At 44.0% G+C, this 27,765-nt stretch overlaps 9 protein-coding genes across 12 annotated transcripts; 2 read left to right on the forward strand and 7 right to left on the reverse strand.

The window, feature by feature from the left end:
- The first annotated feature begins 4 nt into the window (after positions 1-4).
- LOC115633959 (ATP-dependent helicase brm) lies at positions 5-15,280 on the forward strand. 3 transcript variants are annotated; one of them, XM_030531479.1, is made up of 7 exons: positions 106-296; positions 361-709; positions 770-852; positions 10,168-11,406; positions 11,495-13,157; positions 13,216-14,007; positions 14,078-15,280. In XM_030531479.1, exons 2-7 carry the CDS (start codon positions 433-435, stop codon positions 14,920-14,922), a joined length of 4,899 nt encoding a protein of 1,632 aa, XP_030387339.1. In that variant the 5' UTR covers positions 106-296; positions 361-432; the 3' UTR covers positions 14,923-15,280. The 3 variants fall into 3 exon arrangements, with proteins under 3 accessions (XP_030387338.1, XP_030387337.1, XP_030387339.1); XM_030531478.1 differs by lacking the exon at positions 106-296 and adding an exon at positions 5-67 and having other exon boundaries at positions 361-852; XM_030531477.1 differs by having other exon boundaries at positions 104-296; positions 361-852.
- On the reverse strand, positions 718-1,961 carry LOC115633965 (inositol monophosphatase ttx-7-like). The gene is made up of 3 exons (XM_030531486.1): positions 1,367-1,961; positions 1,206-1,309; positions 718-1,148 (listed from the first exon to the last, which is right to left on the reverse strand). Exons 1-3 carry the CDS (start codon positions 1,814-1,816, stop codon positions 878-880), a joined length of 825 nt encoding a protein of 274 aa, XP_030387346.1. The 5' UTR covers positions 1,817-1,961; the 3' UTR covers positions 718-877.
- LOC115633966 (inositol monophosphatase 2-like) lies at positions 2,217-2,808 on the reverse strand. Its single transcript, XM_030531487.1, has one exon. The coding sequence runs from the start codon at positions 2,734-2,736 to the stop codon at positions 2,239-2,241; it is 498 nt and encodes a 165-aa protein (XP_030387347.1). The 5' UTR covers positions 2,737-2,808; the 3' UTR covers positions 2,217-2,238.
- On the reverse strand, positions 3,911-5,040 carry LOC115633964 (inositol monophosphatase 2-like). The gene is made up of 2 exons (XM_030531484.1): positions 4,400-5,040; positions 3,911-4,339 (listed from the first exon to the last, which is right to left on the reverse strand). Exons 1-2 carry the CDS (start codon positions 4,975-4,977, stop codon positions 4,063-4,065), a joined length of 855 nt encoding a protein of 284 aa, XP_030387344.1. The 5' UTR covers positions 4,978-5,040; the 3' UTR covers positions 3,911-4,062.
- Positions 5,705-8,088, reverse strand: LOC115633963 (inositol monophosphatase 2-like). The gene is made up of 3 exons (XM_030531483.1): positions 7,566-8,088; positions 7,130-7,233; positions 5,705-6,090 (listed from the first exon to the last, which is right to left on the reverse strand). The coding sequence occupies exons 1-3, from the start codon at positions 8,043-8,045 to the stop codon at positions 5,820-5,822; spliced, it is 855 nt and encodes a 284-aa protein (XP_030387343.1). The 5' UTR covers positions 8,046-8,088; the 3' UTR covers positions 5,705-5,819.
- LOC115633962 (inositol monophosphatase 2-like) lies at positions 8,232-9,373 on the reverse strand. The gene is made up of 2 exons (XM_030531482.1): positions 8,672-9,373; positions 8,232-8,614 (listed from the first exon to the last, which is right to left on the reverse strand). Exons 1-2 carry the CDS (start codon positions 9,250-9,252, stop codon positions 8,335-8,337), a joined length of 861 nt encoding a protein of 286 aa, XP_030387342.1. The 5' UTR covers positions 9,253-9,373; the 3' UTR covers positions 8,232-8,334.
- On the reverse strand, positions 15,223-18,946 carry LOC115633960 (SPRY domain-containing SOCS box protein 3). Of its 2 annotated transcripts, none has more exons than XM_030531480.1 (3): positions 18,366-18,944; positions 17,440-17,998; positions 15,223-15,433 (listed from the first exon to the last, which is right to left on the reverse strand). In XM_030531480.1, the coding sequence occupies exons 1-3, from the start codon at positions 18,681-18,683 to the stop codon at positions 15,297-15,299; spliced, it is 1,014 nt and encodes a 337-aa protein (XP_030387340.1). In that variant the 5' UTR covers positions 18,684-18,944; the 3' UTR covers positions 15,223-15,296. The 2 variants fall into 2 exon arrangements, with proteins under 2 accessions (XP_030387340.1, XP_030387341.1); XM_030531481.1 differs by lacking the exon at positions 15,223-15,433 and having other exon boundaries at positions 17,500-17,661; positions 17,717-17,998; positions 18,366-18,946.
- A 236-nt stretch (positions 18,947-19,182) lies between these two features.
- Positions 19,183-26,358, forward strand: LOC115634785 (putative U5 small nuclear ribonucleoprotein 200 kDa helicase). Its single transcript, XM_030532692.1, has 7 exons — positions 19,183-19,208; positions 19,441-19,584; positions 19,682-20,377; positions 20,438-25,181; positions 25,243-25,417; positions 25,478-25,760; positions 25,818-26,358. The coding sequence occupies exons 2-7, from the start codon at positions 19,540-19,542 to the stop codon at positions 26,301-26,303; spliced, it is 6,429 nt and encodes a 2,142-aa protein (XP_030388552.1). The 5' UTR covers positions 19,183-19,208; positions 19,441-19,539; the 3' UTR covers positions 26,304-26,358.
- On the reverse strand, positions 26,359-27,297 carry LOC115634792 (glycine-rich RNA-binding protein 3, mitochondrial). The gene is made up of 2 exons (XM_030532703.1): positions 27,138-27,297; positions 26,359-27,068 (listed from the first exon to the last, which is right to left on the reverse strand). Exons 1-2 carry the CDS (start codon positions 27,250-27,252, stop codon positions 26,413-26,415), a joined length of 771 nt encoding a protein of 256 aa, XP_030388563.1. The 5' UTR covers positions 27,253-27,297; the 3' UTR covers positions 26,359-26,412.
- Positions 27,298-27,765: the final 468 nt, after the last annotated feature.

Genomic DNA, 27,765 nt, shown 5'->3' on the forward strand with positions numbered 1-27,765 from the left:
TAGAGTTTTTGTGTCGCGTCGCAGTGTGAAAATTGTAGGCGAAAAGTGTTTCAAACAGTGCAAATAGGTAATTCTCTTCCAAAATAAAGTGCAATTGTGTTGTTTCATAACTGATTTATGCACCGCACATAAAATCAAGTTTACCAATGTTTCGTACAACGTGCTTTACGTGTACTACACAACTGTAGTTGTTGTGAAAATTGTGAAGCAAAAGCGATTACAATAATGTCTTATTCTGCGTTGAAGGCGTATAGGATTGAATAAGAGTTGCTATAGCACGTCTAACTACGTCGCATGTAAATAAGTAATTCCCTACCATTATAAATGTGCACTAACAGTGTTTTACGCTTATTTATTTAGGGGTTGCTGTTGCCTTCAGAAGCCGCAGCGTTAAATTTTGGTCGCCCTTAATATAGGAGGAAGTTAAGAAATATGGCATCGCCTTCGCCGGCGAACAGTCCCATGCCGCCACCGCAAGCACCGAGCCCTATGGCACCACCATCCCAAAGTCCTGCGCCCTCGCCTCATAGTCCATACCCCCATCAGCAGCCAGGCCCACCACAGGGTCCACAAGGGCCACCTGGTGGACCGCATATGCAAGGACCACCACCGCCCGGACATCCCGGACCGTATGGGCATCCTATGCAACATGGCCCGCCTGGTCAGGGTCCACCTGGTCATCATATGCCGCCCCATCACCAAGGAATGAGTATGTGGTTGTCTACTTCAAGCTTTATTTCCAACTATAATCGAACTCTTTCATGTACAGATCCACATATGGGCATGCAGATGCCGCCAACTGGTCCAAATATGTCACCAATTGGTTATCAAACCCACGGCATGCCTCCCAACGTAAGTACAGAAAAATATTGGTGATCTACTTAAATGTGTAATCGGTAATCTGATCAGCCTCTTGTATGAGTTGCAAAACTTCCTGAGCAAGTTCCTTCGTGGCAGCGCACACAAAATTTGGTTTTATTATGTCAAAATCGCCGCCATTTGAGTTGTAAATGACACCGCCCGCTTCTTGAAGTATTAATACTCCAGCAGCTACATTCCATGGTTCCAAATCGTCTATTTGGTATACATCCAGAGAGCCCTTTGCCAAATAGGTTAGCGATATGGCTGCACTTCCGAAGCAGCGTGTGCTAACAAATATAAAAGTATGCTAAATTTAATTTATGGTTAGTTTTGGGTCAACTCACCAAGAAGCTACTGCGGCCAGCTTGTAGCCACGCTTGACGTTCTTATCACGAAATGCTTCTGCATTTATTAGTGTGATTTCATGCCCCACAATCGCATCACTAATCTAAAAACCAAAAAATTCAAAATATCTTAAAAAAAAATTTAATACTACCCCACGTACCTTAGATGTTTTTGTTACATGAATGGGCTGTCCGTTTAAATACGCACCATGACCCTTCCATGCAGAGAACAATTCATTTGTCACCGGATTAAAAACAATGCCTGAGACTAGTTGTTTGCCAATTGATAAACCTACAGAAATGGCACAAAGCGCTAATCCATGTATGTAATTAGTTTTTCCATCAATGGGATCTATGAACCAAGTTGGTGCATCAGTTATTTCCACTCTGCCCTGTTCAATAATGATAGATTCCGGAAATGCATCTTTTAGGCCCTGTGCCAATATTTCCGCAATTTGACGGCCATATGCTGTAACAAAGTCGTCCTTGACCACTACATTTTGCCCAGTCCTGTTGTAGCCTTCCCTGAAAATCGGGCCACACTTAACGACAAGTTGCAGTGCCACATTGTGGTAAGCTTTCAATTGCTCCTCGGTAATCTTGTTCAACATATTAACAACTCTTCTTTTTATGAGTTCAAGAAAGCGATAAACACTTCAGTGTCTTCAATTAAGAAACGCAAACGGCGAGCAGTCGCCAGAGACTGAACTCAAAAATGCAATTTAACAAAAGCCATATTAAAAATGTGTATGTGTGTTAATATCAAAAGCTTTTTGAGCTTTTGGTGAGATAAAATTTATAATAGTTGACATAATATAAGTACGAAAAATGTAGCTGACAGTTCCTTTCACAGATAAGGTGAAATTTTTCTTGGAATTGCATGTATACATAATATCCACTACGTAAATGTATAATTCGTAATATATATTATCACGTACTTCTGGCGTATGAATAAAGGAAATTTCAGTGGCTATTAGCGCTTCATTGATCTGCAATAAGCCGGGAACTCTATTCAACAATACATAATTTAATATTATTTGGTATTACAAACTTTACGAGCTCCCGATACATGTATGCGCTGACCATTTAAATAAGCTCCATTAGCTTTCCAGGCGGAGTACAATTCATTTGCCGCCGGGTTGTAGACAACGCCCATAACCAGTTGCTTGTTTATAGTTAAAGCTAACGAAATGGCGCTGAAAGGCAACTTATGCATGAAATTAGTGGTTCCGTCAATAGGATCTAAAATCCATGTAGGTGCATCCGTTAGCTTCATCTTATTCTTTGTAGAAGACGTTTCTTCCTCGCCTATGAATATTGACTCGGGGAATGCTGCCTTAAGACTCTGGCATAATGTTTGCTCGATTTGTACATCGTAGACCGTTACAAAGTCCCAATAGGCATCTTTTACTTTAGCATCCAGTTTGCTTTTTCTATAGCCCTCCATAAATATTTGCCCACATTTGTTAACCTGCTCAAGTGCCACATCGTAATAAGTCTTCAATTCTTTCTCAGTATAATTATAAGTCATTGCCGATAGATAAAGTTTCCAATTGACTGTAGTATGTTTTCAGTTATTTATCCCCAAACAAGTATTTCAGCGGCTTTATTTTGCAAGCGAATCGGACAACCTCTTCCTTACAACTAAACTGCTTTTGCTGCGTTGTCGTTTTTAAATTTCTCATTAATGAAAAAGCTTTGCGAATTCTCAAAGCTCTTTGGTAGAGTGAGAGCGTGTCTGACCTTGAGTTGCTTTTCGTTTTAAGTTGCACCCTGCACCCAAAAAAGTATGTATGTATGTTACAAGCAGAAGAAAACGCGTTTGGCATTAAAGGGTTTGTAGATGATCGGAATAACGAAACGATTCTATATAGACAGGCCCACCAGTCTGTCCGTAGAAGCACGGATAACTATTTTCTAAAATTGTTAGGTAGACTTGTGTCTTACAACTTTCGGCGAAGAAAGGGTACTCGTTTGATTGGAAAAAATTGCTGTACAGCATATGTTATGGTTCTTTGCCGGCCACAGGTTTCGTTAGCTTTATCTTATTCTTTGTAGAAGACGCTTCTTCCTCGCTTATAAATATTGACTCGGGGGATGTCTCCTTAAAATTCTGGCTGTTACAAAGTCCCAGTAGGCATCTTTTGTTTTAGTATCCAATTTACTTTTTCTATAGCCCTCCATAAATATTTGTCCCCACTTTATTAATCTTGATTGCCCAGTTAAGAATGTAGATGTTTTCTTTTTATATACTTAAAATACTTGAAATGCTTAAAATCCACATCGTAATACAAGTATGTCTTCAAATCCTTCGCAGTATGATAACTCATTAGAAAGATATATAGATATATAAAGATAGATAACCCAATAGAAAGAGTTTTCAATTCACTCTTGTGGGATTATATTTTAAGCTAACCCAACAAAATCTGACCTGCAATTAAAGTTGTTCTGTTCTTGCTGTGTTGTGGTATTTGTTTTTAATATCTCATAAAGGCAAGAGCTTGGTTAACTCTAAAAGATTTGGGATAATGTGAGAGCCATTGTATGATACCCCCTGCACCCAAAAAGGTGTCCTTTATGATCAAATGTATGTAACAAGTCCCACTTTAAGTGGAAGCTAGGACACCACTTTCTACGTACAGCATCGATTGGTAAAAAAAAGAAACAGTGTTTATTTCTACTTAAAGATTTTATGTATTGTCTCATAATATTAATTTGATGAAAATCGATTTCTTACTGCATATACTTGTACCTATAAAAAAAAAAGATTTTCAAGTAGGCCGTGTAAAGGGTATTTAAGTGTCTTCTTGTTATTGCTTCGATCGTGATCAACAAAAGAAAGGCTCAACAAAAGTTGTTATGATTCTTCGCCGCCCACAGCTTTTGCTAGATCTGCTTGGCGCAGCAGGTCTTCAAGCTCCTTTCGCAAATTTTCAGTGCTCGCACATATAAGATCAGCTTTCATGACGTCAAAGGGTTCCCCTGAGGGATGCGTTATGACGCCACCAGCCTCAGATATTAGCAAAGAGCCGGCGGCACAATCCCAGGGATACATGTCCTCGATATAGAACGCATCAAGATTACCGGCAGCTACCAAGCTCAGGTCTTCAACAACGCTGGAGTAAGACAATAAGCTATTGAAGAGAATAATGCGTATTTATTCATCTCTCTAGCGATATTCGTTTGGATTTTACCGTCTGGCCTGTGCACCCACATAGTATATGCGTTTGATGTGCTTGTTCCGCACCTTTTCCACATGCAGGAGAGATACTTCATACGCAACATTAGCGTCGTTCATCCGCTTGCAGTCGCTCACATGTATCCGCTCTCCATTGCAGAAGGCACCCTGATTTAGCTTGGCAGTGTACATTTTCTTCTGAACGGGGTTATTAATAAGGCCCAAAACTATTTGCTTGTTTATAGCCAGACCAATGGATACACAAACATGTGGGATTTGCTTGATAAAGTTCGAGGTGCCATCTATGGGATCAATGATCCAAGTGGGCGCATCTGTCAGCTCTTTCGAAACATTATTATTCTTGGCAGTGTCCTCTTCACCTATGAACTTATGTTCCGGATATCTTGACAATATCCTACCCATGATATGCTCTTCGATCTTGTTGTCATAGTCAGTGACCACATCATAGAATGCACCCTTTATGGATACATTTTTAGAAGCTTTCTCATACCCCTCGAGCAACAGCTCTCCGGCTCTAACTGCTACCGGGTATATGAAGTTATATAACTCGTCTATAACCGTTTCTGTTGTCATTTTATTTCCACTGCAACGAACTTGCGTATTTGAACTTGAATTGAAAATTGCGGAGCACGTTGTATCTCTGTTCAGATTGTGTCGTCAACTGTTCTCGGAGTCGAAGACGTTCTGCGGGAGCTTTATTTTGCATTTGTCTCTCGCGCAACTCTTGCTTTTAATTGTTTATTTGAATTCACTGTTAATTTATGAGCTGTTAAATGTTTTCGAGATAGCTTTAGAGATGTTTCGAAGCAATTGGTTGTCATTTATCTCCAACAAACATCTTTCTTATCTAACGAGACCGTCAGTATGGGCCCAGTCAGCGATGAAATAAGCGACACTATTGACTTTAGGGGCTTACAGTAACAGACTTTGTACTTTTAATGTGTATATGATACCAATATAGATAAAGTATTTTTTCTATCAGCTCATTAAGAATAAAAATTTGGAGATGATTCTGTAAAAAATGTGAATCCACAAGTCTTCCATTTCAAGTTCCATCATGACCTTCTCAAACCAATTCCTTATATTATAATCATAATATTCTTCTTCATGTATATATGTGTATCATAATTTGGCTGCAGAATTCAGGTTTTCAAAGTAAATTTAATAATTTAACCCACTTAAAAAAGTTTAATCTTTGTTGACCGTGAGCTCAATTCATACAAATAATTGATTAATCTTGATTGTCCAGTTAAGAATGTAGATGTTTTATTTTTATATACTTTTACAATCAACTCGTTCGTAGATGAAACTATTCTGCTGTTGATTTATTTTTATTAAAAAATAATACACTTGCATATTTATCATGAAAACAATACATATGTATATAGTATGTGTGGATATGTGAGTGGATGGGCTTACTTAAAAGTATATTCCATAATTTGGTTGGCCTCATCAATCAGAGAAATCACTTCTTTCGACAACTCCTTGGTAGAAGTGCACACACAGTTTGGTTTCATTATATCGAATTCGCCACCATTTGTGTGACAAACGACACCACCGGCCTCACGCAGTATAACGGCACCGCCGGCCAAATCCCAAGGCTTCAAGTCCTCAATGTGATAAACATCCACCTGACCCGTGGCCACATAGCAGAGAGTCAGTGCAGCGCTGCCGAAGCATCGAGTGCTGTTAGAGATGGAATATATGTCAGCAAAAGATAGTAAACATTGACAGATATTACGTTTATGCCAGCCAAAAATCAAAAACATTTCATTTCTTGAACACTGGCATCATATATGAGCAATGTGAGCTGGTTGTTTAATAATCTTATGGGGAGCGAAAAGGCTTACATAATTAAACAAACAAACAAAAAGACTGATAATGTCCGTGACAAGATTTTGAATCCGCCTTTTTATACCATAGGGTAAAAAAGCTATATTAGGTATAGGCAAAGTATGTATATATATTCTGAATCAGCATGACTAGAGAAATCGATCTAGACATGTCCGTCCGTCCGTCCGTCTATCTGGATGATCGCCTGGATTTCGGAAACGGCTGAGTGTACATAAACCAAACTTGGTATGCAGACGCACCTAGTCCCTAGGCTATACGAGTTTATTTTATTTTTTTGAATTTCCCCCCTTTCCCCCGCCACAGAATTTCGTCAATACTGTCCACATTTCAAAAGCTACTCCAACCAAACTGCACACATATTTTTATATAATTATCTACTTTTGTTTCAAATTTCATTTAAATCGGTTAATTCTCAAAAAAGTTATTAGCGAAACAATTTTACTCCGGTACTACGGTCACAGGCTTCTTCCTCTTCTTGCTTCTGCTATGGGTGTATATAACTCAAGGACAGAAGTTTGTCTGGGTACAGGGTATTTCAATGTCGGGCTGTAGCGTTCTCTTGTTCCTTATTAACTTGATCAATTGTACATAAAATTCTTCGCAGTCTGGCTACATTTTTAAAAAAATAAATGTATCGCCAGAAAATATGAATTGGTGAGAGGTGGCAACGCAAATGTACAATGATTAATAGCTGGTTCAAAAAATGCTTAACTTGAAATTGGCGCCAAACCCAAATGAACAATTAATATTAAAAGTTTGCCTGAAGAGATCACATGTCCTAGCCCTATTCACAATCATTTACATATGCATACATATCTTGAAATGATTTTCTGCTTTCGCGCTAGCATAAACTCAATAAGAGACATCTTACCCGGTTGCATTCGAAGCCAACTTATATATGCGTTTTATGTTCTTGTCTCTGACTGATGGCGCATGTATGAGTGAGATTTCGTAAGCAATCACAGCTTGGTTTATCTGTGGAGGCACACAAAAGGAGAGCAGATTAGCGAGAACCGTAAACAGAACTTTACAGCGGGCATCAATTAGGTTTGTATTGAGAGCATTTTTTGCTTGTCATCATGCAAAGCAAAAAAACAAAATCAAAGAGGTATAATTGGTTGATCATGTGTATGTATGTCTTTGTTGGAACCGGCTTCTCTCTCCGAGAGCTTAAAGTTCAGTGCTTAGTGTATGTATTTATGTATGTTGCGCGTAATGCTCAGAGAAACCGCAAATGTTTGCCTGTTGATTGCATTAACTCTCCAGTTATTTTGGGTTATCTCATAATAGTTATCTTTGACACTTGCCTTGCTGACTTTTGAGACATTTATGGGCTGGCCATTTAAAAAGGCACCATGTCCTTTCCAAGCGGTAAATAACTCGTCAGCCGGCGGATTGTAAACAACGCCCACAACAAGTTCTTTATTGATGGCCAGACCCACGGATATGCAACAATGTGGAATGCGACGTATGAAGTTAGTGGTACCATCAATAGGATCTATTATCCATGTTGGTGCATCAGTTAATTCCGGCAGACGTTTCGTTGCCGCCGATTCCTCCTCTCCGATGATGAGAGATTCGGGGAAGGCCGACAGTAGACCTTTGGTGAGCTTATCCTCAATCTGTTTGTCATATACGGTGACCAGATCGTAAAAGTCGGCTTTCACCTTGAAATCTGTTTGGCCCTTCTGATAGCCCTCCAGCATAAGGGGGCCACATTTTTTGACCAAATCCACAGCCACTTCGTAGTAAGACTTCAATTGTGCTTCGCTAACCGTTTTACTCATATTTGTATATTTCTTTTTGTTCTATTGCGAGAGAAATACTTGAGAGACAACCAAACACTTTCAGCTGGCGCTGACAACTGAAAAGTTCTTCTAACTCTCGATTGCTACACGTTTATGAGTGCATGTAGCCGTAAATTGATAGCGAAAGCAAAATACACAATGATAAAAAGCTCACGACACAATCAATTTAAATTTTGTTATAGTTTTATTTTTGTTTATTGCAATTCATGGGGGCGTACTGGAAAGTTTTACTCTTGAGTCTCACTGCTAGAAAAGCTCTGTGAAAAGTTTATGCTATTTCGCCGCCTCCTACTGACTTTTCCCGATCAGCTCTGCGAATTAGTTGCTCCATTTCGTTGCGCAAACTTTCCGTGCCTGCGCAAATCAAGTCTGGCTTCATTATATTATATGGGCCACCATATGGATGAGTCACAACACCGCCAGCCTCGCTTATAAGTAAATACCCGGCGGCACAATCCCATGGATACATGTCTTCGATGTGAAAGGCATCCAGATTGCCAGCGGCTACCATGCATAGTGAATCCACCACACAAGAGTAGGCCAGCAGCCTGCCAAATGAGTTGGAAAAATCGTAGAGGTAGTAAGGATAATGCTTAAACACTTACCGCCTTGCCTGCGCACCCACATGGTAGATGCGTTTGATGTGCTTGTTCCGAATCTTTGCAGCGTGTAGAAGACAAACCTCATAGGCCACATTAGCCTCGCTTATGCGCGCACAGGTGCTCACGTGTATGGGCTCTCCGTTGCAATAGGCCCCTTGACCCAACTTGGCGGTGTAGAGTTTCTGCTGAGGAGGATTGTTCGCAATACCCAATACAATTTGCTTATTTATGGATAGACCAATTGACACACAAACATGAGGAATTTGTTTTATGAAATTGGAGGTACCATCGATGGGATCAATGATCCAAGTAGGCGCATCTGTTAGCTCCTTGGTAATGTTATCATTTTTGGCCGTGTCCTCCTCGCCTATGAATTTGTGATCTGGATATTTGGCTAGTATTTCTCTCATAAGAAACTCCTCAATTTTGTTATCATACTCAGTAACCACATCGTAAAAACCGCCACTCTTCAGCGACACAGCCTTGCCCGCCTCCTGATAACCCTCGAGTAGAATGTTACCTGCACGCACCGCCAGCGGGAAGATGAATTCATAAAGCTCGTCTATTTGCGTTTGCGTTGCCATTGTGATGTCTTCAGTTGCTTGTCTCCCCTTTATCTGCTATAATAATTGTCGTCGCGCTGTCAAATTGCGATACCCGTTGTCTCTCCGCTGCTGCCGACCCGTACACTGAACTCCCAGCACTTCAAGAACGAGTTTTCGCTTACTCAGTAAGTCGTTTGATTCTGCGACAGAGAGCGAACGCTTCTGACTAATTATAAATGTGCCTCTCCCAAAGCGTCTATGTTTAATAATTTGTTTATATTGGCATGCAATTTCTACATAGCCTTATAACATCATGACATGCAGCTGTAAAGATTTATTAACTGTGTGCTCAGGTACACGCGTCTGGTAGTTTAGACCCCATATATTACTTAACGTGATTTATATTTCCAGCAAAGAAACTTTATCAAACAAAACGAAACAAAAGTCTGTTATGTGATCAAAGATCACATAATAATGTGTCTAGCCTTTAGTTATATTTGGATTGTTCAGCAAGAGATCTAAGAGCTGTAAAGCTACAGCTGGAAGAGATATCATTAATCATTATCATATCTTTCAAATTTCTGAAGTTGTGCAATCCTTAAAACTTAATTTAAAATCGCCCTTTTGAGGCCCAAATTTTCTCTACAAGTCGGCGGGCAAGTCGTCTCTTATATATCCCACAAAAAATACCTACAACAAAGGGGGTAAAAAATAACAATAGAACTAAAATTATGTTCTTGTTTTGAAAGTGGTTATAGGGTTTTCAAAAGTTGGGCATACAAGACTCGCATTCCATTCCCGTTTATCATACGTTGTTGTCAAATTAAGATAAAACCGAAACATACAATATAGAGTTGGTTTGGGTTAGAGAGAACTCCAATTTTCTATGGAAAGACCCAAGCTGATAAAAAAGTTAATTATCATGAATTAATGAGGTATACTTTTGGTTTTCAGGGACCGCAACAGCCCGGTCAAGTGCCACCTGGCCCGCCTGTGCCGCCCGAGCGTTCCGGTCAGGAGAATCTTCATGCGTTGCAGCGCGCCATTGACTCGATGGAGGAGAAGGGTATGCAGGAGGATCCACGTTACTCCCAGCTATTGGCCATGCGCGCCACCTCCAAGCATCAGCATCTCAATGGCAATCAGGTGAACATGCTGCGCACCCAGATCACTGCATATCGTCTGTTGGCGCGCAACAAACCGATTTCCATGCAAATGCAACAGGCGCTGCAGGCGGCGCAGCAGCAACAACCACCCATTGGACCACCGGGCATGCCGGGTGTACCGCCGGGAGTACAGCACGGTGGTCAGCCACCGGTGCAGCCTCAGCAGCCGCCGTCAACGGGCACTCCACCACAATGCTCAACGCCACCGGCCAGCCCCTACGGTCAGCCGGTACCCGGCCAGAAATTGCAGCCACCGCCACCACACATGCAGGGTCAACCACTGCCCGCTCAGCTTCCGGGACAGCAACAACCGCAACCGCCGGGTATGCCGCCTGTGGTGGGTGTTCCCCTACCTCAACAGCAGCCGCCGGTAGAGCTGCAACATCAGTTGCCAAATGGTGGAAAGCCCTTGGCCATGGGTGCCGCCGGTGGTCAGCCCTTGATAGCCACGCCCATGCAAGCGCAAGGTGTGCGAGCAGTGAATGCAGCGCCGACACTACCCGGCTTGCCAGGCAATCAGGTAGCGCCTGGCATGCCACCAGCTCCACGACCCGGAGCACCTCCCGGCCAGCAACAGCCCATGGCAAAGCCTAATCGCGTTACCACAGTGGCCAAACCCGCTGGTCTGGATCCCATTACGTTGCTGCAGGAGCGCGAGAATCGCATTGCGGCGCGCATTTCGCTGCGTATGCAGGAACTTCAGCGGCTGCCAGCTACCATGTCGGAGGATCTGCGGCTGCAGGCGGCAATCGAGCTGCGAGCGTTGCGAGTCCTAAACTTCCAACGGCAGCTGCGCATGGAGATCGTGCAATGCACGCGACGGGACACGACGCTAGAGACCGCTGTTAATATGAAGGCCTACAAGCGTACCAAACGCCAGGGACTGCGTGAAGCTCGTGCCACCGAGAAGCTGGAAAAGCAGCAGAAACTCGAAGCGGAACGTAAGCGGCGTCAGAAGCATCTGGAGTTCTTGGCCGCCGTGCTGCAGCATGGCAAAGATCTTCGCGAGTTCCATAGAAATAACAAGGTAAATCTAAATGAATGTTTACGATTTTATATAGTTTTTTATAAGAGAATGGATTAATTAATAACAAATTTTTCGTTTCTCTTTTAAGCTGCAATTGGGACGCATGAACAAGGCGGTGATGAATTACCATGCGAATGCAGAGCGTGAACAAAAGAAGGAACAGGAACGAATTGAGAAGGAGCGTATGCGGCGTTTAATGGCCGAGGATGAGGAGGGTTATCGCAAGCTTATTGATCAGAAAAAGGATAAGCGCCTGGCGTTCTTGCTCTCGCAGACGGACGAGTATATTAGCAACCTCACACAGATGGTTAAACAGCACAAGGACGATCAGATGAAAAAGAAGGAGGAGGAGGGCAAGCGGCTACTGCAGTACAAGAAGGAGCTGCTACTGAGCGGGGAATACGTAAACATCGATGATGGCTGCATTGCGGCCGATATGCGTGTCCATGTGGTGGAACAGTGCAGCGGCAAGAAGCTAACTGGTGACGATGCACCTATGCTAAAGCACTTGCATCGCTGGCTGGACATCCACCCTGGCTGGGATTGGATAGACGACGAGGACGATGGCGAAGATGCTTCCGGAAAGGAGAAATTACGTGGTCTCGAGAAGGAGGAACAGAATGAGCGTAAATCAGATACAGAGACATCGCAGGAGGCTGATGTGGAAGAGAAGGATCTAATTAAGAGCGCCAAGGTGGAGGATGATGAATACCGTACCGAAGAGCAAACTTACTACAGCATTGCGCACACCATACATGAGAAGGTAACCGAGCAGGCGAGCATTATGGTCAACGGACAGCTGAAGGAGTACCAGCTGAAGGGTCTAGAGTGGCTCGTTTCGCTGTATAACAACAACTTGAATGGTATTCTGGCCGATGAGATGGGTCTGGGTAAGACCATACAGACCATATCTTTGGTTACCTATCTAATGGATCGCAAAAAGGTCATGGGCCCATTTTTAATTATTGTGCCACTCTCCACGCTGCCCAATTGGGTGTTGGAATTTGAGAAATGGGCACCCGCAGTGGGCGTGGTCAGTTACAAGGGCAGTCCACAGGGTCGCCGCCTGCTCCAAAATCAAATGCGTGCTACCAAATTCAATGTACTGCTGACTACCTACGAATATGTCATCAAGGATAAGTCCGTTCTGGCCAAGATACAATGGAAGTACATGATCATCGATGAGGGTCATCGCATGAAGAATCACCACTGCAAGCTAACGCAGGTGCTAAACACACACTACATTGCGCCCTATCGTCTGCTGCTAACGGGTACTCCGCTACAGAACAAGCTGCCGGAGCTGTGGGCTCTGCTTAATTTCTTGCTACCATCCATCTTTAAGTCTTGTTCCACCTTTGAACAATGGTTTAATGCCCCATTCGCCACCACTGGCGAGAAAGTCGAGCTGAACGAGGAGGAGACCATTTTGATTATTCGTCGTTTACATAAGGTGCTGCGTCCCTTCCTGCTTCGCCGTCTCAAGAAGGAGGTGGAGCACCAGCTTCCCGACAAGGTCGAGTACATTATCAAGTGCGATATGTCTGCTCTGCAGCGAGTTCTTTACAAACACATGCAAAGCAAGGGGGTGCTGCTAACCGATGGCTCGGAGAAGGGCAAGCATGGAAAAGGTGGCGCCAAGGCTCTAATGAACACAATTGTCCAGCTGAGGAAGCTCTGCAATCATCCCTTCATGTTCCAGCATATCGAGGAGAAGTACTGTGATCATACGGGTGGACACGGTGTCGTTTCTGGTAAGTTTTTCAATTCTATGATTAAAGCATCAATCTAAATATAACTTAAATTCTGTAGGACCTGATCTCTATCGTGTCTCTGGAAAATTCGAGCTGCTCGATCGCATTTTGCCTAAGCTTAAGGCCACCAATCATCGTGTACTTCTTTTCTGTCAAATGACTCAATGCATGACCATTATTGAGGACTATCTTAGTTGGCGGCAGTTTGGCTATTTACGTTTGGACGGCACCACAAAAGCGGAGGATCGTGGCGAGCTACTCCGAAAGTTTAACGCCAAGGGCTCTGACTACTTTGTCTTTTTGCTATCCACACGTGCCGGCGGTCTCGGCTTGAATTTGCAAACTGCCGACACAGTTGTTATATTCGATTCGGATTGGAATCCCCATCAGGATTTGCAGGCACAGGATCGTGCACATCGTATTGGTCAGCGCAATGAAGTGCGTGTCCTGCGCTTAATGACGGTCAATTCCGTTGAAGAGCGTATTCTAGCCGCAGCGCGTTACAAGCTCAACATGGACGAGAAGGTCATCCAGGCGGGCATGTTTGATCAAAAGTCGACGGGCAGCGAACGTCAACAATTCTTGCAAACTATTCTGCACCAGGACGACAACGAAGAGGAGGAGGAGAATGAAGTGCCCGATGATGAGATGATTAACATGATGATAGCACGCAGCGAAGAGGAAATTGAAATATTTAAGAAAATGGATGTGGAGCGCAAGAAAGAGGACGAGGAAATTCATCCGGGCAGGGAGCGTCTTATTGACGAGTCAGAGCTGCCCGACTGGTTGACCAAGGACGATGATGAGGTTGAACGTTTCCATTACCAATACGACGAGGATACTATCTTGGGTAAATAGTCCACTGAACGCCATTTTTTGAAATGTTTTTAATTTCTTTTCCATTTTTTTAATGGCTGTAGGCCGCGGCTCGCGTCAGCGCAAGGAAGTGGACTACACGGACAGTCTGACTGAAAAGGAGTGGCTGAAGGCGATCGACGACGGCGCGGAATTCGATGAGGAGGAGGAGGAAGAGGACTCCAAACGAAAACGGCGCAAGCGCAAGAATCGGAAAGAGGAATCTGATGACGATTCTGTAATTCTTAAACGACGTCGTCGCCAAAACATTGATAAGCGATCTAAAAAGCAAATGAACAAGATTATGAGCGCTGTCATTAAGCACACACAGGACGGTCGCATCCTCTCCGAGCCGTTCATGAAGCTACCCTCGCGACAGCGTTTGCCCGACTATTATGAGATAATCAAACGACCAGTGGACATCAAGAAAATATTGCAACGCATAGAGGACTGCAAATATGGAGATTTGAATGAGTTGGAAAAGGATTTCATGCAGTTGTGCCAAAATGCCCAAATTTACAATGAGGAGGCCTCCCTCATTTACATGGATTCTATTGCATTGCAAAAAGTATTCGTAGGCGCACGACAACGCATTACCGTGGCAGCGGCTGCGGCGCAAGAGGCAGCTGGAGACAACACGGGAGAAGGTCATGGATCGGATAATTCCGAAAATGAGGAGGATGAGGGCGAAGAGGGCTCGGATGATGAAGAAATGGCGACGACTTCGGCCTCAGCCGTTAAGATGAAACTTAAGCTAAACAAGTCAGTGGCCAGCGCACCTTCTACGCCCACTCAAACGTCAGCGGCAGCACCAAGCGGCGCTGCTACCACCTCCAAAAAGCAGACGCGCCGAAAACGTTCCCAGAAGAAGTACACTATATCCGATGATGATGACGATGACATGGACTAGCTGCCATTGGGAGTGATCTTCAAGCGTGTCACGACCACGACGGACGGTGCAGACAGCGATGCTTCAAAATTAAGTTAGACATTCATTTCATAAATGCGCTTGAGTTATAATTGTACGTTTTCCCCATTTGTTCTTACGTCCTTCCCTTCCCATTTCTGTATTTCAAAATTGGTCTACCAAAGAGAAATTATGGTAAGGGAGGGATATTGAAAGCTTAGATAAAAATGTTGTCTAACCTTTTAAGTAACCCTCCCTTGACCTTCCCTTCTCTTGGGTATTTTATAAGTAATGTAATGCATATATATACATACATACATATATTTAACTAAACTCTACATACTTTTAAATAAATGCATACTTAATATAAAACAATTCTAAAGCAAGTAATGGAAAAACTCATCGCAGAATTCATGAACGGATGTTGTGTATTCCTCATCGCCGCTGTCATTGCGACGCAGAGGAATTTTATGAGCATTTGCGTACAGATCATCAGTGTCCTCATCATCAGGGTCTGCAATTTAAGAATGAAATTATTAAAATAGGATTCCAACCTCTTTTTATAACGTGCAAAAGAAACATGTTTTAGGCTAACTTGTGAGTCAGCCAGTTGTATTAAAGAATCAGATTAGATTAAAATCCTGCCACTTATAAAACAAAGCTAAACAATTGATTTTCCAGTAGAAATCCCCTTTTATTTTAAGGGAAATAATTGCTATAAGTTTTATGAAATCGCTATGTTTTTGTAGCAACCAAAAGGAAGCTTGCCAAACGGTAAAGGAATAGCTTTAATCAGCATGATATTGTTCTAGAAATGTTCGTCTGTCTGTACGTTCGCAAGGAGCTCCCAAACTATAAAGATAGAGTCACCAAAACTTAGTATTCAAACTCCATCAATTATTTTTTGTTTGCACCACCGCTAAAGACATACAAATTTTATAATCGATATAGTGAAATTTATTCTGAATAATTCTTTCGAATGTAAGTATTGAAAATAGAAAAACAAACATGAGTTTTCCCATCTGACCACTCATGGTTCCATATACATTATATAGACTTTATCATTTTCGCAAAAATGTATTTATATACTACTATATATCAGAAATTTTGAGAGTTCCTTATCGCTACTAAGTTTGTTTGCTCAAAAAAGTTTTCTTATTGATACAATGGAGAAAACGGTCGACGTTAACATACGAGTATAAGACTTAAAGATTAAGTATTAAATAAATGTCATACACTTATCTAATAGTTAATTTATAGAAGTCAGACCTTTGCTTCCTATTTCCTAATCAAATGAAAATAGATGTGGGTACTGAAAGTAAATTTATTATACCATGAAAAAGGATATACTAGTTTTAATTGACCCCATTTAATGTTTTCGTTTAAAACAATAACTTATTTTCTTTTTTATGTACTCGGCAGAAAAGGTTTTATCATGTTTTTTATGTATGCTATATCAAAAAATACCTACATAAGTAAACCTGTAGGTATAAATAGATGCGTGTATTGAAATATATGTAATACTCAAACATATGTGTTGTCTAGCGTATCCGGAATGCGTTGCGCTGCCATTAAAGAAAAATATTTTAAATACTTGGATATCAAACCCTTATAATTCTTTTACCGAATGTTAAAAATAGCCAGTTACGTCCTTCTGATCGTTTGCGTTAGACAATTGCTGTGATATTACGAATTTTTATTTAATCGTATTTTCCACACGTATGTGTGTTAAATAGTTTCTGAGTAAGGGTTTCTCTTATATGGTGTTACTCATTGAATAATGAATAGCTACCAAATTTCAATCGTGTGCGACAAATAACTACCGAGTAGATGACCAATTTTGATTTTTCCTTTTTATGGTGCAGGGTGTACCGATAGGTGCAAAAGTATTCTAGACTTATAAGCAGGACTGACTAGATTAATGAAATGATTAATGAATTAAATCATAAAAGCTAGGAACACCATATTTGGCCTTACTTATCCATACGGAGAACAACCATACATATCCTCCATACAAACAATCTAAATATATATTTAGAGATTTGCTATTTAAGAGTTTTGTATAGTGCCTTGCGATATTTTGAAGTTTTATTAAAATTGGTGCACTACGAACACATTTTTATTTCAAAATATATCAAGCAATCAGCATATCGGCAGTTTTTTCACAAATGTTATTTTAATTGAATGGCAGTAGCAGGAGAAGATATTAATATGCTCTACAATTTTGTAATATAGCCAAAACCCCCCAAGTTGTTGCAAGTAACTTTTGTAAAGTGCATAATTAGATCTATTTGCTTTTATAAAAATCCTAATCATTTAGAAGGCACTTTATAACATTCGATTGTTTTGTGTTTACAGCAAGTAAAACAAATACATAAAATAAAGAAAATAAAAATTAAATTAATAGTGCCGTTTATAATTGTGCACGCATATAATACAAACAAATATAAATATTTATATCGGAATATATAAATTAACAATGAAAACGTTTAATGCAATTTCCAATTGATTGCAACTTACCTTTGTATTTTTGCTTTCTTCCCAGTCGCTTCGATGATGACAGCACCGCCTCATCGCCAAGGTCCAGTTCGTGCTCCTTGGAGCGGCGGGAGTAGCGCACGGGTGGAGCCAAAAACCAGTACGATCGAAGAATGCCCTTAAGGCCCGGCATATTGCGTAACTCTTCCAGCCTTTGGGGGTGCTTCGTCAATGTCTGGAAGGCTCTCAGTTGCAAGGTTGCAACTTGCGATGTAGAGTTAATTAGCCTTATGACTGACTTGGCGGCCGTAGAGCATACCATGGGATATATTTTTGTGTTTGGATTTGTGGGTATATTTGTATAGGCCACACCAAGGGACCGCCTATTCAAATAGAATTCCAAATGGCCACGCATGCGATCCAAAAAGATGCCCACCAGGCAGCCCTGTGAAAACTTTTGACCATAGGGCAGTTGTTCGCCGCAGTGTTGTGTTCTGCCATTGTAGGAGTAGCCCCAGGATTGGGCGTTGGTGCCCAGTGCTGAGACAAAGTGAAATTTGAACTGTTCTAGATTGACGCCATCTGTTCCGATACCAAACATCTAGAAGAGTTCGAGAAATGTTTACATTACTTTGTGCTTGAACTTTTGCGGTGCTAATGAATCGTCGCTATCAGCGAAAGTTGAACAGTTTTCTTATCAGCCTGTCAGTCGGTTGCTAGTTGAGCGGATCTGAGCCAGAGCCGATTTGTTTTCCGTATAATGTTGGGGCGCATACAAAAATACACTAGACATTGTGCCAAGAGCATTCATGTCGCGTCTTATCTCTGTGTAGTGCATTCTTCCCTTATCGGCTCGCATTGTAATCCATTTGTAATTAAATGTAAGCCTGTGGTGTACCACTTTACCTTGCTTATCAGCGCAAACTATAGCCGACTTTGACTGACATTGATTCAGGTTATCTACTTACCACATCGGTGCCTGCTAGTGCTGTTATGACGCGCATCTCCCAGAAGTGCACCTTGTCCGCCTCCAGGAGTTGATCGCCCCTCACTATTGCCGTACCCTGGCTATATATAGGATGGAAAATTATGTCACGTCCATCGATTTGTACATCGGACTCTTCACTGTGGTGCCATTTCCATTGAAGTCCGTTTCCACTGTCCTCGCCACAGATGCACTTTACGAGATTTGTTATTGGTCCATTGTGGTCGTTGACGTCTGTGCAGCTGGGAAAAGTACAGTCACAAAAGCCTGGACAACGTGCTTCCTGTTGCGTAGTGAGCATTATTGTTTTTATTCTCGACCAAGTTAGGATGCCGGACAACTCGTGCGTTCACCTCCGCTTGCAACGTCGCACTAATTTAATGCGCTTTCGTTGCACTTGAACTCACTTTCCAGTTAAACGAGTTACGATTTTTGACCCGGGTTTTCTTAATGACTTACGACACATGTGTCCGCTTCGGTTTGCTTTCCGTGTACGAGTAATGCGAGCGGATAATCAAAAGCAGACCATGTCTTGTTTGTTTACCTTTTTATGAAGATTTCTTTAAGCGTTATCGAACTAGATCGAAGTACTTATTGCTTATCGATGGTGGCTCGCGTCATCGGAACGCCTCACTGGAAAGAAGGAGCCAGTTGGGAGAGTATGAATGTATATTCGGATGTTAGCCTCGATGTCGATGTATTCAAAAATCAAAATATTAATTTATGACACAATAACATTATTTTTAATTTAGCTTATGATCGGCTTGAAGTAATAAAGTGAGCAAAACTGTAAACTGTGAAAATATTTTTTAGCTATTAAAAAGATGTGAGTATCCGCATTTACTACTAGTAGACTTCCATATTATCTGTAAGTTCGGTAGGCCTATAGAAAGGTGGTGGAGCCCACCATTTTTTGCAGCAGGCAAAAAAACGTCCACAAAATTCCGATGTTATAGCAACTACAATGCATCGAAAATACATCGCAATACAAGAACTCGATAAGCACCGTGTTAAAAATAATCGATGTCCGTTTATCGATTTCGTTTTCCATCTCTAAGTGCGAACAGCAAAGCGGCAATTTTTTATATTAAACTCGCGAAATCGTATGATATATAATTGCTACGCTTGGAAAACGTAGGTAGGAATAACTATCCAATATGGCTGATGCAGCAGCCCGTCAATTACAGTACGAGTACAAAGCGGTAAGTACAAAAAAGGGTGTCGGGAATATTTTCAATGTGCATGCTGTAAACGTTTGCAGCGCGAAAAAGTGTATTCGCTAAATTTTGGTTCTTTCAGAACTCAAACCTTGTGCTGCAAGCTGATGTTCGACTCATCGAGCGTCCACGTCGCGATGAAGCCACCGGCGAGGTGTGTTCGTTAGTGGGCAAATTGGATGGCACGCGTATGGGCGATCGATATCAGCGGACCAAGCCGGAGAAGACGGAGGAGCGCAAGGTGAAGCGTCAAAAGCGTGATGAGGCGCAGTACGACTTTGAGCGCATGAAGGGCGCTACACTTTTGTCCGAGGGCATTGACGAAATGGTTGGCATTGTATACAGACCCAAAACGCAGGAAACACGACAGACATACGAGGTTCTGCTGAGCTTTATTCAGGAGGCGTTGGGCGATCAGCCGCGTGACATATTGTGTGGTGCAGCGGACGAGATTCTTGCAGTGCTTAAGAACGATAAGCTCAAGGACCGCGAGCGCAAACGTGAAATTGACAGCTTGTTGGGGTCTGTGACCGATGAGCGTTTCGCGCTTCTCGTAAATCTGGGAAAAAAGATTACAGACTTTGGCAGCGATGCTGTAAACGCGCTGACTGCAGCTCCCAACAATGAGGAGCAGATTGACGAGACTTACGGAATTAATGTGCAGTTCGAGGAGTCCGAGGAAGAGAGCGACAATGATATGTATGGTGAAATTCGTGACGATGATGCACAGGATGAGGGTGAAGAAGCACGTATAGATCACACTCTGCACGCAGAAAATGTAAGCATATCTAAGAAATATTTTTTAAAACTTCCGCATTATAACTGTCTGTATCCACAGTTGGCCAGCGAGGAGGCCGCCAGCAATGTAAAAAAGGATCGGTCTCTGCATCCGTTGGACATTGATGCCTATTGGCTGCAGCGGTGTTTAAGCAAGTACTACAAAGACGCCATGGTATCGCAGAGCAAGGCGGCTGATGTCCTAAAGATCCTTAAGGATGCCGCTGATGAACGTGACTGTGAAAATCAGCTTGTGCTGCTGCTTGGCTACGATTGCTTCGACTTCATTAAACAGTTAAAGCTGAATCGCCAGATGATTCTCTATTGCACTATGTTGGCTTCCGCTCAAACAGACAGCGAACGCCAGCGCATTCGGGAAAAGATGCGTTCCAATATTGCACTCGCGAAAATTTTACGCCAGCTTGACACCGGCAAAGCAGATGAGCAGGAGGAGGCAGCCGCCAGAGCCAACAAGCGCGGCAAGGGTGATGCAGAGGATGGTGGTGCTACTACAGCGGGTCAAGTACCAGGAGTCCGTCAACTATTGGAATTGGAAGAGCTGGCCTTCACCCAGGGTTCGCATTTTATGGCCAACAAACGTTGCCAGTTGCCAGATGGCTCGTATCGTAAGCAAAGGAAAGGTTATGAGGAGGTCCACGTGCCCGCCCTCAAGGCGGTGCCTTTTGAGGCACACGAGGAACTGCAGCCAATCGACAAGTTGCCCAAGTATGTGCAACCTGTGTTTGAAGGATTCAAAACGCTCAATCGCATCCAGAGTCGACTCTACAAGGCGGCCCTGGACAGCGATGAGAATATGCTGCTGTGTGCGCCCACAGGCGCGGGCAAAACTAATGTAGCCCTGCTTACAATGATGCGTGAAATTGGCAAGCACATCAACGACGATGGCACAATCAATGCCCAGGATTTCAAAATTATCTATGTGGCGCCAATGAAATCACTGGTACAGGAAATGGTGGGAAACTTTGGCCGACGCCTGGCTTGCTATAATCTCACTGTCTCCGAGCTGACTGGAGACCATCAGCTGACCCGCGAGCAGATAGCCGCCACTCAAGTAATTGTGTGCACGCCCGAAAAGTGGGACATCATCACGCGGAAGGGTGGAGAACGCACGTTCGTCAGTTTGGTGCGTCTCGTCATAATAGATGAGATTCATTTGCTGCATGACGAGCGAGGACCGGTGCTTGAGGCGCTGGTGGCTCGCACCATTCGTAACATTGAGACCACCCAGGAGGATGTGCGACTTGTGGGCTTGTCTGCGACGCTGCCCAACTACCAGGACGTAGCAACATTTTTGCGTGTCAAGCCCGACCGGGGACTTTTCTATTTTGACAACAGCTATCGTCCCGTGGCTTTGGAACAGCAGTACATTGGTGTGACGGAGAAGAAAGCGTTAAAACGTTTTCAAGTAATGAACGAGATTGTCTATGAGAAGACTATGGAGCATGCTGGCCGTAATCAAGTGCTCGTCTTCGTCCACTCACGCAAGGAAACGGGCAAAACAGCGCGGGCAGTGCGTGATATGTGCTTGGAACAAGACACGTTGGGCAGTTTTCTGCGCGAGGGATCGGCCAGCATGGAGGTGTTGCGCACGGAAGCGGAGCAAGTAAAGAATTCGGAGCTGAAGGAGTTGCTGCCTTATGGCTTTGCAATCCATCATGCTGGTATGACGCGCGTCGATCGTACACTAGTTGAAGATCTCTTTGCCGATCGTCACATTCAAGTCCTCGTGTCCACGGCCACATTGGCTTGGGGTGTGAATTTGCCGGCGCACACGGTCATCATTAAAGGAACACAAGTGTATAATCCGGAGAAGGGTCGATGGGTAGAGCTCAGTGCATTGGATGTCCTGCAAATGTTGGGACGCGCCGGTCGCCCGCAATACGACACAAAGGGCGAGGGCATACTAATCACCAATCACAGCGAGCTGCAGTTCTATCTCTCGCTGCTCAATCAACAACTGCCCATTGAGTCGCAGTTTATCTCTAAGCTGCCGGACATGCTGAACGCCGAAATTGTCCTGGGAACCGTGCAGCATTTGCAGGATGCGGTCAACTGGCTGGGCTATACGTATCTCTACATTCGCATGCTGCGCAATCCCACTCTCTACGGAGTCTCCCACGACGCCATCAAGTCAGATTCGCTACTGGAGCAGCATCGTGCGGATCTGTTACATACGGCCGCCTGCTGTCTGGAACGCAGCGGCCTCATTAAGTATGAACGCAAGACAGGACACTTTCAAGTTACCGATCTTGGACGCATTGCCTCGCATTATTACCTAACGCATGAGACCATGTTGACTTACAATCAGTTGCTAAAGCAAACCCTTAGTGAGATTGAACTCTTCCGTGTCTTTTCGCTCTCCTCCGAGTTCCGGCACATTGCGGTGCGCGAAGAGGAGAAGCTGGAGCTGCAAAAGCTAATGGAGCGCGTGCCCATACCGATCAAGGAGTCCATTGAGGAGCATAGCGCCAAAGTGAATGTGCTGCTTCAGGCCTACATATCGCAGTTGAAACTGGAGGGCTTCGCCCTGATGTCCGACATGGTGTTCATCACACAATCGGCCGCTCGACTCATGCGGGCCATCTTTGAAATCGTGTTGACTCGTGGCTGGGCACAGCTGGCAGATAAAACATTGACGCTTTGCAAAATGATCGACCGGCGGATGTGGCAGTCTATGACGCCGTTGAGACAATTCAAGAAAATGCCCGATGAAATCGCCAAAAAGCTCGAGAAGAAGCACTTCCCCTGGGCTCGTCTCTATGACCTAGAACCGCATGAACTGGGCGAGCTAATACGTGTCCCAAAACTGGGAAAGACGATACACAAGTTCGTTCATCAGTTTCCCAAACTGGAGCTCTCTACACACATTCAGCCCATCACACGAGCCACGCTGCGCGTCGAGTTAACCATAACACCGGATTTTCAATGGGACGAAAAGGTGCACGGCCAATCGGAGGGATTTTGGGTGCTAATCGAAGATGTCGACTCAGAACTGATACTCCATCACGAGTATTTCTTACTGAAGCAGAAGTATGCCCAGGACGAGCATCAGCTGAAGTTCTTTGTGCCCGTCTTTGAACCTCTACCACCGCAGTATTTCCTGCGCATTGTGTCCGATCGTTGGATTGGCGCCGAAACCCAACTGCCTGTTTCGTTTAGGCACCTAATTCTGCCTGAGAAGAACATGCCATCAACAGAGTTATTGGATCTACAACCATTGCCCATTAGCGCACTGAGGCAACCCAAATTCGAGCAGTTCTACACGCAGCGTTTTCCGCAATTCAATCCCATTCAGACGCAGGTCTTCAACGCCGTTTACAACAGCGATGACAATGTGTTTGTGGGCGCACCAACAGGCTCCGGCAAGATGACCATTGCCGAGTTCGCCATCATGCGTCTGTTCACGCAATCTGCGGATGGACGCTGTGTCTATCTGGTGTCTCAGGAGGCGCTAGCCGATCTCGTATTTACCGATTGGCATGCCAAGTTCGGCGCCCTCGACATTAAAGTGGTGAAGCTGACGGGCGAGACCGGCACGGATCTCAAACTGATTGCCAAGGGTCAGATCATCATTACCACGGCGGACAAGTGGGATGTGCTGTCCCGTCGCTGGAAGCAGCGCAAGAACGTGCAGCTGGTAAATCTATTCATTGTGGACGAATTGCAATTGGTCGGTGGGGAGGATGGACCTGTACTGGAGATCGTTTGCTCACGCATGCGTTACATCAGCTCGCAGATCGAGAAGCAGATTCGCATTGTGGCGCTCTCTGCGTCATTGACAGATGCCCGAGATGTTGCCCAGTGGCTGGGTTGTAATCCGAATGCTACTTTCAACTTCCATCCAAGCGTTCGTCCCATACCCTTGGAGCTTCACATACAGGGCTTTAATGTAACGCACAATGCTACTCGCATCGCAACGATGTCCAAGCCGGTTTACAACGCTATTCTAAAGTACAGTGCCCACAAGCCCGTCATTGTGTTTGTCTCGTCCCGCAAACAGGCGCGACTCACGGCCATTGATATACTGACCTACGCCGCCTCGGATTTGCAGCCAAATCGTTTCTTCCATGCCGAGGAAGAGGATATACAGCCCTTCCTGGAGCGCATGACCGATAAAACTCTGAAGGAGACCTTGGCTCAGGGCGTGGCATATTTGCATGAGGGTCTATCTGCCTCGGACCATCGACTGGTTGAGCAACTCTTCGACTCGGGCGCTGTCCAGCTAGCCGTTGTATCACGGGATCTATCTTGGGGTATGAGCATCTCGGCACATCTGGTCATTATCATGGATACGCAGTTCTACAATGGCAAGAATCATTCGTATGAGGATTACCCAATTACGGATGTGCTGCAAATGATTGGACGTGCCAATAGGCCCAACGAGGATGCAGACGCCAAATGCGTGCTCATGTGCCAGAGTTCCAAAAAGGACTTCTTCAAGAAATTCATCAACGAACCGTTGCCAATTGAAAGCCATTTGGATCATCGAATGCACGACCACTTCAATGCCGAGGTTGTCACCAAGACCATTGAGAATAAACAGGATGCCGTGGACTATCTCACTTGGACGTTTCTCTACAGGCGTCTCACACAGAATCCCAATTATTACAACTTGCAAGGTGTAACGCATCGTCATTTATCTGATCACCTGTCGGAGTTGGTGGAGAATACGCTCAGTGATTTAGAGCAGTCTAAATGTATTAGTGTGGAGGATGACATGGACACCTTGCCACTCAATTTGGGAATGATCGCTGCCTACTATTACATTAACTACACAACCATTGGTAAGTAGAGAGCGTCACCCAGTTCAGTATTAGTTACTAATGATTACATAATGTATTGCAGAACTCTTCAGCTTGTCACTCAATAGTAAGACAAAAGTGCGTGGTCTCTTGGAAATCATTTCATCGGCTGCTGAATATGAGGATGTGGTGGTCAGGCATCATGAGGAGCACGTCTTGCGCACTTTGTCGCAGCGTTTGCCCAACAAATTGACGGGTCCCAACGATACAGCGCCCAAGTAAGTTTCGCAAGACATTTTATAAGACGTTCAATTAAATGAATTCCCTTGTTTCCATAGGTATAATGATCCGCACATTAAAACCAATTTGCTGCTGCAGGCCCATCTGTCGCGTCTGCAACTGGGGCCCGAACTGCAGGGCGATACGGAGCAGATACTTAGCAAAGCTATTCGACTTATACAGGCTTGTGTGGATGTACTGAGTTCCAATGGTTGGCTATCGCCGGCTGTGGCTGCCATGGAGTTGGCTCAAATGGTCACGCAGGCCATGTGGACCAAGGATTCATATTTGCGGCAGTTGCCGCACTTTAATGCGGACATTATAAAGCGCTGCACAGAAAAGGTTCGTTTGATTTTAATATCTATATAATCTGTCTAGTAACCAATCTATTTCCCACAGAAAATCGAAACTGTTTTCGACATTATGGAACTGGAGGATGACGATCGTTCACGTTTGCTGCAGCTGTCCGATGCTCAAATGGCCGATGTAGCACGTTTTTGTAATCGCTATCCAAATATTGAGCTGAATTACGAGGTAGTGGACAAAGATCGCATTAATTCTGGTTCCACAGTGAACGTGGTCGTGCAGCTAGAGCGTGAGGATGAGGTGACTGGTCCGGTCATAGCACCATTCTTCCCACAAAAGCGGGAGGAGGGCTGGTGGGTGGTCATTGGTGACCCCAAAAGCAATTCCCTGCTCTCCATCAAGCGCCTTACGCTGCAGCAAAAGGCCAAAGTCAAATTGGACTTTGTGGCGCCCAGTCCGGGTAGACACGACTATACGCTATACTATATGAGTGACTCCTATCTGGGCTGCGATCAGGAGTACACATTTTCCATTGAAGTGGGCGATTTTCAGTCGGAGAGTGAAAGCGAATCAGATTAGAAATACGATGTTTAGACACACGCACGCAAAAATTAATAAAAAACAACAAACAACATTTTCCATTAAAAAACTTAATTGTGTCATTATATATGCAAATTACTTAAATGATTTAACCACTCACAGACACCGATGAGCCGCGGCTGTTGGCATTGTTGCCCAAACCGTTATTGGCAAAATTATTCGTTGAGGCAAAGTTAACTGTTTGGCCATTGGGCAGGTTAAATAGCAGGCTCTGTGAGGCACCTGCTGAGTTGCTGCCAAAGCCAAAGGGATTTATGTTTTGCGCTTGCGTCGCCGTGCTGGTAGAGGAGGCACCAAAGGAGTTGTTGGCACCCTGCGATTGGAAGCCTTGCGCCTGCGCATTTGCGGCCGAGGAGCCAGAACCAAGGCGATTGTTGTGATGGCTGCTGGCACCACCATTTGCTGCTGCCTGCTCCTGACTGTAGCCATTCGGACCCAGCGGACGTTGTGGGCCAAGCTGAACTTGGGCACCGGCATTGCCACCCTTTTGTCCGGCTCCGACATTAACACCTGCCTGTGTACCGCCGACACCGGCCGAGGAGCCAACTTGAGTGTTGCCGAAACCACCACCGCCTGATCCAAATCCTCCAAAACGCTGTCTCTTGACGCGCTTATGTGTGGCATAAATCTCCGCTAGTACATTGTCCGGCGCAGCGCGCACCCTTCGCACCTGTTGACGTGCCTTCGGCTTAATGTACAGTGGAGTCTCGACAATCACTTCCTCTATTGTGGCGCCCTTTGTCGCTGTGTATGTGGAAGTTGGTTGGTTATTAGTTCAGTATTTATGGCTTATATTTTTTCTTAGTAGCTTACGCAAATCATCTTCGCGTTGAACTTGCTTTTCGCTCCTCTGCCTAAGCTGTGGAGCCGCTGCTACTGTCGTCAGATAGACAGACACTACGATTAGCATAGAAATTGCAAATTTCATATTGAATTTATTTATTGATTTCGATTAAGCAATGCGAAATAAAAATTTGTTACTCAGGCCTACGTCCGTCAGCTACGAGGTGTCGCTAAAGACTAAACCGACTTTTGTGATCCGAATTATTCAAGCTCTAGAGTCTAGACGACTCTTACTCTCGTTAGCCGTAGATGCTGCGCAGGGGCGCGGGCGCTGTCGCGCCTATCGTTAATTGTTTTTATAAATATTTAAATGTTTAAACAAACAGTGGATAGCTTTGATTTTTGTGTGATTTCATTTAATGATTTTTGCATATGTAATATAAGCTAAATGCGCCCTACACCGCCAACATCTCATAATTTTTATGGTCTTGTAGAAGTGGAAAAAAACTCGTTGCCAAAAGCCGAAAACTAGTTTTGTGTTATGTCTCAAGAAAGCTTTGCCTTGTTCGCACAGGAACTAGTTTGGGCTGTTGTTGTTCTTGTTGTTGTGGATGCTGTGTACTTATTGTTGGTTGGTTCCATGTTTTTTTCCTTTTGC

The sequence above is a fragment of the Scaptodrosophila lebanonensis genome, unplaced genomic scaffold (genome assembly GCF_003285725.1).
Source record: "Scaptodrosophila lebanonensis strain 11010-0011.00,11010-0021.00 unplaced genomic scaffold, SlebRS2 tig00000001-arrow-pilon, whole genome shotgun sequence".
Lineage (NCBI taxonomy): Eukaryota > Metazoa > Arthropoda > Insecta > Diptera > Drosophilidae > Scaptodrosophila > Scaptodrosophila lebanonensis.

Coding starts and splice junctions, on each gene's coding strand:
- LOC115633963 (XM_030531483.1), bottom strand. CDS start 8,045: ATGAGTAAAACGGTTAGCGAAGCACAATTGAAGTCTTACTACGAAGTG. Junction 7,234..7,565: donor ATGTCTCAAAAGTCAGCAAG/GCAAGTGTCAAA, acceptor GTGCCTCCACAG/ATAAACCAAGCTGTGATTGC. Junction 6,091..7,129: donor TTGGCTTCGAATGCAACCGG/GTAAGATGTCTC, acceptor CATCTCTAACAG/CACTCGATGCTTCGGCAGCG.
- LOC115633960 (XM_030531480.1), bottom strand. CDS start 18,683: ATGCTCACTACGCAACAGGAAGCACGTTGTCCAGGCTTTTGTGACTGT. Junction 17,999..18,365: donor CACTAGCAGGCACCGATGTG/GTAAGTAGATAA, acceptor GAACTCTTCTAG/ATGTTTGGTATCGGAACAGA. Junction 15,434..17,439: donor AAGAAAGCAAAAATACAAAG/GTAAGTTGCAAT, acceptor CTTAAATTGCAG/ACCCTGATGATGAGGACACT.
- LOC115633965 (XM_030531486.1), bottom strand. CDS start 1,816: ATGTTGAACAAGATTACCGAGGAGCAATTGAAAGCTTACCACAATGTG. Junction 1,310..1,366: donor ATGTAACAAAAACATCTAAG/GTACGTGGGGTA, acceptor TTTGGTTTTTAG/ATTAGTGATGCGATTGTGGG. Junction 1,149..1,205: donor CTGGCCGCAGTAGCTTCTTG/GTGAGTTGACCC, acceptor TATATTTGTTAG/CACACGCTGCTTCGGAAGTG.
- LOC115633966 (XM_030531487.1), bottom strand. CDS start 2,736: ATGACTTATAATTATACTGAGAAAGAATTGAAGACTTATTACGATGTG.
- LOC115633962 (XM_030531482.1), bottom strand. CDS start 9,252: ATGGCAACGCAAACGCAAATAGACGAGCTTTATGAATTCATCTTCCCG. Junction 8,615..8,671: donor GTGGGTGCGCAGGCAAGGCG/GTAAGTGTTTAA, acceptor CTCATTTGGCAG/GCTGCTGGCCTACTCTTGTG.
- LOC115634792 (XM_030532703.1), bottom strand. CDS start 27,252: ATGAAATTTGCAATTTCTATGCTAATCGTAGTGTCTGTCTATCTGACG. Junction 27,069..27,137: donor TCAACGCGAAGATGATTTGC/GTAAGCTACTAA, acceptor CCACATACACAG/CGACAAAGGGCGCCACAATA.
- LOC115633964 (XM_030531484.1), bottom strand. CDS start 4,977: ATGACAACAGAAACGGTTATAGACGAGTTATATAACTTCATATACCCG. Junction 4,340..4,399: donor GTGGGTGCACAGGCCAGACG/GTAAAATCCAAA, acceptor TCTCTTCAATAG/CTTATTGTCTTACTCCAGCG.
- LOC115634785 (XM_030532692.1), top strand. CDS start 19,540: ATGGCTGATGCAGCAGCCCGTCAATTACAGTACGAGTACAAAGCG. Junction 20,378..20,437: donor ACACTCTGCACGCAGAAAAT/GTAAGCATATCT, acceptor CTGTATCCACAG/TTGGCCAGCGAGGAGGCCGC. Junction 25,761..25,817: donor TAAAGCGCTGCACAGAAAAG/GTTCGTTTGATT, acceptor TATTTCCCACAG/AAAATCGAAACTGTTTTCGA.
- LOC115633959 (XM_030531478.1), top strand. CDS start 433: ATGGCATCGCCTTCGCCGGCGAACAGTCCCATGCCGCCACCGCAAGCA. Junction 853..10,167: donor CCCACGGCATGCCTCCCAAC/GTAAGTACAGAA, acceptor TTTGGTTTTCAG/GGACCGCAACAGCCCGGTCA. Junction 14,008..14,077: donor CGACGAGGATACTATCTTGG/GTAAATAGTCCA, acceptor TAATGGCTGTAG/GCCGCGGCTCGCGTCAGCGC.